Here is a 12167-nt window from a genome sequence, read left to right as displayed (position 1 = left end):
TAGTTGGGGCACGCGAGCTTTGTTGCTCCACGGCATGTGGGATCTTCCCAGACCAGAGCTCGAACCCATGTCCCCTGCACTGGCAGGTGGATTCCTAACCACTGCGCCACCACGGAAGTCCCGGCTGATGATTTTCTTAAAGGGCTCCAAATAATCTGTTGTAGTCTTTAAGAAGACCACAATATTTAAGAAGAATATGTAAAAAGTGACTGGAGGACGAAAAATAAAGGCCACTTGGTATAGAATGCCTGAACTAAAAGATCAAAATCAGTGGGGTCATCAATTAAAAGAGGTTAAAACCACATAGATGTTTACATAAAAAGAATTTATGACAGGTACAGAATAAGAGCAATTCTCTACAAGAATGATATGTTTTAATTTCTGTTTTATGCAATTAAGTAATTCACCGAATTGGTCTAGCCCTCGGGGTAATCAAGAGGCCAGATTAATATATCTGCCCGGGCTTCGCTGGTGGCACAGTGGTTAAGAATCCGCCTGCCAATGCAGGGGACACGGGTTTAAGTCCTGGTCCAGGAAGATCCCACATGCCGCAGAGCAACAAAGCCCGTGAGCCACAACTACTGAGCTTGCGTGCCACAACTACTGAAGCCCACATGCCTAGAGCCCACGCTCCACAACAAGAGAAGCCATGGCAACGAGAAGCCCCTGCACCGCAATAAAGACTAGCTCCCGCTCACCACAACTAGAGAAAGCTCACGCGCAGCAACGAAGACCTAACGCAGCCAAAAGTAAATAAATTAATTAAAAAATATATATATATACACACACACACACACACACACATATATCTGGCTGAGTGGAAGGGAGAGAAAAATATTAGGTGTTTTAATGTCTATTCTTTTGCAAAATTAATCAGTTACTTGCTACTTCCTTAAATAAATTATTTTTCAGAAAGGAAAAAAAAGAATGATATGTTTAAGTGACTGAACAGCATTTCACATTTAGATAACACTTTAAATATTTCAAACACTAATAATCTATTTTTCCTCTTATTTTGACAAAACCTTTGTACTATAAAGTTGACTAAGCAGACCTTATTTTCCCCTCACACGTACTAAAGCATAAAAAAGCCAAGAGCCTTCACTAAGGTCACCTAGCTAGTTATGGCAAAGAGAGGATCAGAATCTAGCTGCATTAACTCATAATCCTGGCTCCTTCCACTACAATATATTGCTGCTGCCATGTCTCATCCATTGCTAGCCTACAAAGGGTAGAAAGGAGGTTGAAAGTATCCATTCAAGTCTCCAAAATTCCTTCCAATTTCAAGAATGGGACTTCTACTCACTTTCAGGTCCCCAAAGGAGAGCCATTCATTTCCACAGGCCACTGCTTGGCCCTGAATTTGTGTGTCATATTTATGTTTTGTCTTCCCAGTGATTTTGAAAAGTTTCTCCAGGAGGCGGCAAATACCATGTCTCTTTGTATGTCCAACAAAAATGCTCAAATATTTTATTATTTATATACAAAATTTAACAAATAACTCCACCTCTCGTTCCAAGAAACAAAGGGCCAGAAGTAACCTTAAGCAATTTTCAGAAATAATGACAAGGAAATCTAAGTTATATTATGAAGGAAAAAAAAGAAAGAAGAAAAGGTAGCTAGGGATACAAGTTTTATCTGTGTTTTATAAACCTCAAAGAACTAAGTCATCCTTTTGTCATCTGCAAAAAAAAGAAATCTAACTTTGGTGGGTTAGTATTTTGCAAATATCTAGAAGATTTTCTTTTACTTAAAATATAAATATATATATAGTGTTTGTATAAATAAATATACAACATATATGTATAAATATACATATAGACATCTGCATATGATGTGCCTGAACACCAATAAAAATCTTTGTTGTTTAAGAGTGATCTTTTGTGAAGCCTAGAGCCTAGAGCTGGCAAGATATCTTCTCCCTGGTCCCTTTTAGCCTGATGATTTTCTTAAAAGGTTCCAAATAATTTGTAATAATATGCATATTTAACATTCATGGATATAATATTCATGGCATGCTTTTAGGTTTATGCACATAAAGCCTTCATGAAGTAGGACATTTTAAATCTCTACTTAGAATGGAAATAAGAGAGTCAGTAGCCAAAATAAAAATCTAGAGAAGAAATACAGCCCATTAATTTGGATTATAACAAGAATAACATTTTATCCCTGCACAATGACAGTGCTTGGATATATCCCAGTTATTTGAAACAATTTCACACATCAACCAACTTCTTCAGAACACTGGTTTTTCTATGCCAAGAACTATCCAAGAGCTTCCCAGTAAGATTTAATGCTAACTGTAAGGTACATTGCTTACAGGATATGCTAGGAATTTTCCACTTGCAAAGGGCAATCTAATCCTTGGTGTTATAACCCATGGGGAAAAAAGGCACTCTAATATAGTGTTGGAGGGAGTAGAAACTGGTAATTTGGTAATACTGTATATACCACAACTATAAATGCATAAATCTTTTGACCTAAAAATTCCCCTTCTAGGAATCTGTTCTGAAGATAAACTTGAAAATGTGTGAAATGGCATGCTACTAAGTAATTTACTGCAGCACTATTAGAAGGGTAAATTTTTGGCAACAACTGAAATTATGTGGGGACTAGTTAAATAAACGGTGATATGTCCATACAATGGAATACCATGTAGCCTTAAAAATGAGAGAAAGAAAGCTCTCTTTGTCCTGATATGAAAAAAATCTCCAAGATATAGTAAATGAAAAAAGCAAAGAGCAGAACCATGTAATGCATTCTGTAACATGTGTAAAAAGGGGTGTGGGGTAGGGAGAGGAATAATGTATATAGAGAGATACACATAAAATATCTCTGGAAGGACACCCAAGAATATTACTTGCCTCTAGGAAGTGAAATTAGGTGGGTGGACAGTAGAATAAAAGGAAGATTTTTCACTCTATATTTTTTTTCATTTTTGAATTTGAACCATGTAAATGTACTACCTGGTTAAAACATTAAATTTAACCAATGTACTAATCTGTATAAAAAGTATAGACAGTTATTTTAGGATTTATAATCTGAGAACACTGTATTATAATTAACACTACAAATGTAACAACTTTGGCTCTTCCTTCCATGGAAACACCCATTAGTCCACCCCTAAAGATATTATACAGCCACAGAATACAGAGCCAGAAGGGGCTGTGAAAAACCTGAACGTCTCAATTTACAGATAAGAAAACTACGGCCCAAAGAGGTTAAATAACCTCACCAATGGACACAACTAGTAGCTGGCAAAGTATGGCCTAGAACCTAACCCACATTTTAAAATATTCTCATGTATTTTCTCCATCCCCAAACTGTTTCTTCATTACCGCAAAGAGCCAACAAGTGTCCACCAAGACCGTAGCTGCATTTTGAAGATAACATGAATGACAGAGCTAGTGTGAGCTGATATTCTATCTCTGTGAGATACTTTTCAATGCTCACAGGGGAACCACAAAGGGTAAGGTCTTGCTTCTCCTGGGTCATGTTTTGGCAAAGAGACAAAGGGTAGTTAAAGCCATAAGATAAAAATGGGGAGGGGATGGGGGGATCTTCCAACAAAGTCAATTATACTAGAAAAATTGAGAATAACATTAAGCAACTTTACAATCAGGTAATTCAAATTTATTTTTATATTAAAACAAATGCCAATCTACTGTGGCAAAGAATATAAAATGCACATGAATTTTAAGGTAGACAAGATACTTATAAAGAAATTTCATGCTGCTTCTGATTGATCCTGAACCCAGTGGCCTAGAAGTATACACAGGTATTCTCTTAAACTCTTAAGAGGCAGGAAGGCTTGAGAACTACTACACCAAAGGAATTAAAATAGTGTTCTCAATGGCAGTGCAAAGAGCAAAGGATCAGAGCCGGACAGACCTGGATATGCAGCCTCATCCTTGCCACTGTGTGACCTTGGATCAGTTATTCAATCTTAAGCTCAGAGCCTGTTCCTTCACCTGTAAAATGTGGTCCATATTACTTACCTTGGAGTGTTGTTAGAAGGATTGGAGATAATGATGATAAGCAAACTGCCTGAACTCTAGAAGGAGTACAATAAATGATAGCTACTATTACAACCATCACAAACCTATCAGAATCTTTATAGGACCATCTAACCATTTATTGGGGTTCAATCTGTTAGAACAAGATAATGTGGGCAATGGATGCTATCAGCCCTCCCAAACTGTCACAGAAAAAAAAAAAATAGGCCAACAGGATAAAACTACCTATGTGAAAAGTTTATTATACTCACATATTTCATTTCAAACTTCTTGGCCAACATTTCCACTTCTTGCCTCTCTTGATGATCATCATTGAACGGGTCTTCCATGTAAACGGGCTTCTTCTGCTTCAAAGTGAATGGTAAAAGAAATAGAAGTATTAGTATTACTTCAACCAGAGTTGAATATATCTAAATTTAAAAAATGAGTCAATTTTTCCAAATATTAACAAATAAGTTAGAAGCATTAAAAAGTAACTAAAAAGGGACTTCCCTAGTGGCACAGTAGTTAAGAATCCACCTGCCAATGCAGGCGACATGGGTTCGAGCCCTGGTCCGGGAAGATTCCATATGCTACGGAGCAACTAAGCCCGTGTGCCACAACTACTGAGCCTGTGCTCTAGAGCCCGCAAGCCACAACTACTGAGCCTGCGTGCCACAACTACTGAAGCCCCCACGGCTAGATCACATGCTCTGCAACAAGAGAAGCCACTGCAATGAGAAGCCCACGCACCGCAACAAAGAGCAGCCCCGCTCGCTGCAACTAGAGAAAGCCCACGTGCAGCAATGAAGACCCAACACAGCCAAAAATACATAAATAAATTCAAAAAATTTTTTTTAAATAAAAAAGTCACTAAAAAGGAAACTAATATAACACTGTAAATCAACTACACTTCATTTAAAAAATTAAAATTTTTTAAAATTAGAAAACAAAAAATTCAAAAGTAAAAAAAAAGGAACTAGAATGAAATGTTGGTTTATAGCAAAAATATTTGCAGTTTTAATGGACTCTTACACATTCTAAAGTTTTTTGGTGGTTAAGAACACAACAATTCAAACTGTCTTCACCCAAAAAATGATCTATGGTTACTCCATCCAAAATAAAAAGGCCAAAGAAACCCAAGAAAATTAGGCAAACATGAAAATCCCACCTATAACTCTAGTTTGAGATCTTCCCAACAAAGATTAACCACTTTGGTCAGACAATGCTTCTAAAAGGTTATTGGAATCTAGGTTATTACAATCAACATTTAATCATCTGCCCTGAGTTAGCACTGGAGTATCTGTAGCTGCTACAGCTTTTTGCTGAGGCCTAGCATTGACCACCTCTGTACCACCTACATCCTGTCAATGAATATCCATTCAGAAAATACATACGGGGCTTCCCTGGTGGCGCAGTGGTTGGGAGTCTGCCTGCCGATGCAGGGGACACGGGTTCGTGCCCCAGTCCGGGAAGATCCCACATGCCACAGAGCGGCTGGGCCCGTGAGCCATGGCCACTGGGCCTGTGCGTCCGGAGCCTGTGCTCCACAACGGGAGAGGCCGCAACAGTGAGAGGCTCGCGTACCACAAAAAAAAAAAAAAAAAAGAAAATACATACGACTTGTAAACAAAGCACAAAAGTTCAATAGCTACAAACAGATTATATTATCATAGCTTCTTTCTAGCAAGGAGAGTGAAAATCTACTATAATGCATGGTTTAAAACACACACACAAGGGCTCCCCTGGTGGCAAAGTGGTTAAGAATCCACCTGCCAATGCAGGGGACATGGGCTCAAGCCCTGGTCCGGGAAGATCCCACATGCCGTGGAGCAACTAAGCCCGTGCACCACAACTCCTGAGCCTGCACTCTAGAGCCCGCAAGCCACAACTACTGAGCCTGTGTGCCACAACTACTGAAGCCCGTGCACCTAGAGCCTGTGCTCCACAACAAGAGAAGCCACCGCAATGAGAAGCCCACGCACCGCAATGAAGAGCAGCCCCTGCTCACCGCAACTAGAGAAAGACCACGCACTGCAACGAAGATCTAACGCAGTCAAAAATAAATAAATAAAATAAATACATTTATAAAAAATAAATTTAGGGCTTCCCTGGTGGCGCAGTGGTTGAGAATCTGCCTGCTAATGCAGGGGACACAGGTTCGAGCCCTGGTCTGGGAAGATCCCACATGCCGCGGACCAACTAGGCCTGTGAGCCACAACTACTGAGCCTGCGCGTCTGGAGCCTGTGCCCCGCAACGAGAGGCCACGACAGTGAGAGGCCCGAGCACCACGATGAAGAGTGGCCCCCGCTTGCCACAACTAGAGAAAGCCCTTGCACAGAAACGAAGACCCAACACAGCCAAAAATAAAAATAAATAAATTTTAAAAGAAGGCTCAACATTAAAAAATATATATATATATAAATTTAAACACACACACACACACACACACACACACACACAGAGCTAGGATCCCACATTTACCATCTATTGACCAAAACAAACAAAAAGATACATCACATCCTTTACTATTTTCACAGACACATTTCATAGATATATATATATACACACACATATTATTTCAATATACAAAAAACCCCAAACAAGGAGCTACATGTGGATAAAAATGCTATTTTTATCTAATTATGAACTAAGAAGTTCATTAAAAAAAAGGCTAGATGCTATTACTGATGTAGCACCTTCAAGCAGTAATTAAAAATGAAAATATATCACAGCTGAAATATTAGATACAGATTTGCCCTGAAGGGCAAGAAAAAATGCAGAAGGGATGAAGATTTGCACAGTTTGAAACTGAGATACATGATCCTGGCTATTAAGGCTGAGACATGATTAATCTAAAAATATGACAGAAAAATATGGACATAATGAATACAAAACAATTCATCATACCTAGGGCATTAGAATTAAAGGATACATCTTAAAGCTTAAAGGAATTTTTGAATCAACTTTTAAAATTATCTATTATAGTAAGTAATATATTTATAGAATCCTTTATCCCAATAGGAGTTACCAATGGAAAATATAAATATGACCTGAAAGGAAACAAACTAGCAGAAATAGACTGGTGATGAAATAAGAAGTACGAGGCATATTCAGGGCATAGCCTTAACTTGAGATTAAAGTTAAGCAGAGTAAACAACCACCATGACTTGCTTGCCATTATAAACAGTCTCCTTCATGTCACTATGAAGTCCAAACACTAGGTCTTACTACTGGTCTGACCCATTTTATATGTGCAAATATAAATACATGAATATATATTTTTAACAAGAATCACCTTATACACCATTCTGAACTATTTTATGTAGACTTTATATAGGCAGCAAAAGTAAATCTCTTATTTACCCTTGCTAGTCTATAAAAATAAACTTAAGAAAACTGAGTCACCTTTCTTTCACAGTTAAGAAATAACGCCTATCCACAATCAAGGCTCTAAGTAAGCTTTACGTTTTTCAGGTGAAAAGACCTGACAATTAGTAAATACCAAAATTACCAACCACCCACAGGCAAAAGTGACCCAATGATTCTGTCTCTTGATGTTAACTCATTAACATCATTTTCAGGAGAGCTTTCATATATGTTATCCGAAACATGCAGTATGACAAGCAATGGAATATCATAGAATTCTCTGGTAACAACATAATCACATTAACACTATAATCATTTATTTTCTTTTTATACTGAATGTTCAATTAATCATGTTTATAGGAAGATTTTTCTGGTTAAGTGATTTTCTGGCTTACTAAGAGTTAAACAAGAATTTCTTGTGTATCAATTCCCCTTAGCCAGAAATGGTGAACAAATTAATCTTTCAGGATAGAGATGACTGCAATGTCTCAGCCTCAATCAAGCATCAATACTCTACAGATAACAAGGTTAAGGGTTTAGCTAACCTGTGTCCTGACAACCTAGACGAGGTTTTGTTTTCCATATTTTGCCAACACACGCTCATTTAATCGTGTTTTTCCATATTAATAAGAAGTAAGTTTAGAAAAATTTCTAACTGCATTCAGTTAATCGGGGTTTTACTGTTCATTTCGTATTTACAAAGGGGGATGATTTAAATTCACCCTAGTACAGATGGTATTCACATGTAACAGATTTTTTTATACTTACACCTATCAAGTAAAATCTTATTGGGTGATAGATGGCTATTTCAAAATTTTAGAAACTTTTCTTCTTTTAATTTTACAAGATCTCTTTTCCTCCCCTTTCTAGTCTTACCCTGCTACATAGTATGTCGTTCAATTACAATAACTTAAAACTATTTTGAAAATATTACATCACTAAAAATAAACTGGACTCCTCCTGAGGGCAAATTTGGGAATCATCACTTTGCAGATCAATTCTATTGCTTACATTTTGCTTTTTGATGGTTTCTCTTCCTAGGATTTCCTTTCATGGAAATGTGACAACTTCATTTAGAAACGTGTTTTCTACACTTTCTTATGCAATAAATATGTTCACTGGGAGTAGTCATAGGAAAATCTGGCAAATCTTTGTTGCAAAGGTACACTGTATAAGCAATGGATTTTTTGGTTCAGTGGCGTATGACAAATGACATATGGCTGAATGTACAAGAAATCTGGACTAAAATACCCCAAATTGATAGTGTAAACAGAAAAATTAAACTGAATTATTCACCTTTCTCCTATTCCATGAAACTATTAATTCTGACATTATCAAGTTAGTACGATAGGGTATCAAAATTAACTTTATACTTATAATTAAAGGATACCTATTATTAGTTTATCATAGCATCAATATTACAGCATAAAGAAGGTCGTAACAGAGGTCTTTGTATATCTACTATAACTCTCATTTCAGTTCATTTCGGCAGGACTTTCTAAATTTAAATTATATGAGTTAATTGTAAGAATTCTGTTTTACTAAGAATTGGTACTAGCATGGAAAAAAGTATTAATAAGATTACATATGAGCACTTTGTACACCAGCCTCCTTATTTGCAAAATGTGGGATAAATGTGTCTGTCTCATGGAGCTCTGCTGGACTAAATTCCACAAGCCATGTACCACACTTAGAACTGTGTCTAGCACATTGTAAGAAATCAGTAAATGTTAGCCATTACTATATATTTTTCCCAAATATAATCACCTGTAACTTATGAAGTAGATTAGGAAGTAAAACTGCAAGTTTACATAGATTAGAAGAGCAAACAGTACAATTTTTTTTGAAAAATGCTCCAATCCAGTATTTGCAAAACTCTTTGTTGGGAAAAAATGGCATCACTTTATAAACGACAGGGGCACTAAAGTGAATCTAAAGCACAAAATGTTATGTGGAAATGACCAAAATGATCTCTATCCTTAACAATTCATTTTGGTTTGACCACACAGCAGTATTTGTAAATAATGATCAAAAGATTTGTTGGCCTTACAATAAACAAAATCTAGTGACGTTGTTTAGTATGATATTTTTAAACTAAGTTATTCATTTCAACTATAAAGATAATTGAGGATGAAAATAAAACAAGTGACTTCTGGAGTCCATTAGACCTGTGCTAAAGCAAAACCTAATAAAGAGCATAGTCTCTAAACAACAGAGGAAACTGTTCTCTTATTATTGTTACTCTACCATTTCCCTTTCTAGTTTACTTCTGAACATCACCAACCAACAATAAAAATTAGCTACCAACGAACCTCTCTCCTATCTCCATTGTTCACCAGTTCCACCAAAGGCATACCTATATATTTTCAATAAAGTTTTTAGAAATTCAAAGCTAAGTTTTTTTTTCATCACTCTCCAAAAATTACAATGGCCAAGTGCAATATCCTCCAAGTAGGACCAATAAACTAACGATATGTACTCAAATAAGGATATGATGGTAGGCACCAAATACAAGAGACACCCTCCCATTCAATTATTGTATGAACACTAGAGAAAACAAAGCTAAAAAGGTTTACCAGTATCAACACGAGAGAGAAAAATAAGGAACCAGATAACTAACCCACGTAACCTCCATTCCTAAAGTGGAATCCTTACTCTGAAAATGTTTAGATTACTTTTAAATCCCCTTTCAATTAAGATAAATACTCCACGCTCAGAAGCACATCTCAGCGTCCAGCACAACAGCGATGAAGGTAAGGATGATACTGGAGAGGTTACACAATCTCTCTGCTTCAGACTGGGGGGCGTGTCCCCCAACTGGAGCTCCGCAAGCAAAACCTAACAACGCAACGTGCAGGGCCCCCAGATTTTTTGTGGGAAGCCGAGAGGAAACCTGAGGTTTCGAAAGGTGCGGAGGGAAGCCGGCTTGGAACAGCGTTTGGAGCGGGCGTACGATGGCGGGGGGTGGGGGGGTGGTTGGTGGAGCCGGGTGGGAGCCTCGGCCAACACTGGGGACCAGAGGAAAGCAGCACCAACCGCCCGTCCACCCGCTCGGCCCCTGCCCCCTCCAGCCACCCTCTGGGGCGACCCGAGACACGCAGGGTGGGCTTCGGAAGGGGCAAACCACTGGGGGAGGCGGACGGGTCCTGAGGCTCCCGGGGTCTGGGGGATGAGGGAGGGATCTTCTGTACCCGTTGTTCTCCGCACAGCAACAGCTCCGGGTAGCTAAACTCCACGCAGCTCTCGTCGGTGGGATCCTTGAGCACCAGCTCCAGGCGCACTGTCTCCTTCGGCGGCCTCTGCTGCGGCTCGGCCCGGGAAGCCGACTCCCGCGGCGGAGGCGGCTGCAAGTGCAACTGCGGGAGCGGCGGCGGCGGCGGCGGCTCGGGCCTAGGGGGCTCGCGCTGCAGCGACATGGGCGGCTCGGCGCGGCTGACCTCGCGCTGGGGGAGCTGCTTCTCCCGCGGCGGGGGCTGCGCGTCCGACCGGGGGGCAACCTCCCGCGGGGCCGACTGCTCCGCCCGGGCCGGCTCCCGGTACGGCTGCGGCTCCAGTCGGGGGGGCTCGCGAGGGTAGTCGGGCTCACGTTCGGCCCCCGGGAACTCGGCCTCGCGCCGCCTCACCGGTGACAGGCTAATAAACGCTACTCTGCGTGGCTCCGCCATCCCCACTGTTCTGGCCCTCTGCCTTCGCTCGAGCCGGCGCTCGGTTCTACGCCGAGTTGTTTGCCTGCCTGCCCTTCCTTTTGCTCTCCGTCGCTTTTCTTCCCTCCACCACCCTCAGCCGTCGCCGCCGACGCCACCGTGAGTGCGGACTGTGCCCCCTTCCCCGCCACTATGTTCTGATGGGCTCCACCGCCATCGCCAGGATCGTTGCGGCCGCCATGTTGGATCCCCCACATAAATAGAAGCAGGCCGCTGAGCGGGCGCATGCGCAGACAGGAGACGCTCACATCCACCGTCGTGGCTGTGGCTCAGTTTTCCTCTTTTCCTCCCAACAGCCTGGAGTCCAGACAGGTCAGCGGAAGTGACGTCATGGTAAGACCGGTTTCCTTGGAAACAGAGACGCCGTCTGCGCCCTTCCTAAAGGGGAGGGGTCTGGGGTTTCCGGAGAAGCTTCCTATTCGCACCTGGAAACCAGGGGCGCGTTTGGGGCTCGCCCAAAGGCGAGCGTCGAGATGTGCCTGGGACGGATCTGGCTATGGCGCCGGTCGCCTCCCGCTCTCGCTTTCAGAGAGTTGGGGTTGTCAGCTGGTTAGTCAAGGCGGATGCGGGGAAAGGGTAGAGGGACGCAGAGACCAGCCTCGGTGTATGCCCGGCCAGCACCCCCGCAGCCCGAAGTATCGGGGGAAGAAAGGAAATGGCTAACTCCAGCCGGGCTCGCCCTGCGGCTTCCCTGCGCAAAGCGCGACGTTGACTCCCACAGGCCTCCCTTTCCTAAACCGACTCCTGTTTTTCTCGCCCGGCTGCACGGGGGATTGTGTGACACGGTCGTAAAATGCTCAGTAACGTTTTGCAGTTGGGAAATTGAACACGCAAATGAACATGGGCTCGTTCATAAAGTCTAAACTGTTTAAATTAATTTTTTTAAAAAGACCCTTCTCAACAGAGTTTGTTGGTATTTTATGGGACGTACTCTCTTGAAAGTAGAATGCTAAATGACCCATTTCGGGTAGGAGAGGAGCCTTAATTGGGAAGGCCTCATAGTCACACCTGTAATAAACTAATTGAAATTCACCTTTAAAAGAATGAGGATTACCATCCGTTTTAATCCATTTAATGGAAAACAAATCTAAGGGCTCC

At 41.0% G+C, this 12167-nt stretch overlaps 1 protein-coding gene across 5 annotated transcripts in view; it reads right to left on the bottom strand.

Annotated features, from left to right (window-relative positions):
- UBN2 (ubinuclein 2) overlaps positions 1 to 11321 on the bottom strand; it is an 87349-nt gene extending 76028 nt beyond the window's left edge. For 2 of the 5 annotated variants that reach the window (XM_082633183.1, XM_082633182.1), the window contains exons 1-2: positions 10557 to 11320; positions 4268 to 4363 (exon numbers count right to left, since the gene is read on the bottom strand). In XM_082633183.1, the coding sequence (XP_082489309.1) occupies positions 4268 to 4363; positions 10557 to 11030 (570 nt within the window). In that variant the 5' untranslated portion in view covers positions 11031 to 11320. Of the gene's footprint in view, positions 1 to 4267; positions 4364 to 10556 lie in introns of all 5 variants that reach the window. The other 3 variants (XM_082633184.1, XM_082633181.1, XM_082633180.1) reach the window with 3 other exon arrangements.
- Positions 11322 to 12167: the final 846 nt, after the last annotated feature.

Source organism: Mesoplodon mirus (assembly GCF_964341445.2).
Source record: "Mesoplodon mirus genome assembly, chromosome: 9".
In the NCBI taxonomy this organism is placed as follows: domain Eukaryota; kingdom Metazoa; phylum Chordata; class Mammalia; order Artiodactyla; family Ziphiidae; genus Mesoplodon; species Mesoplodon mirus.
Note: the sequence above shows the minus strand (reverse complement) of the source record. Positions and strands in the feature narration are given on the sequence as shown.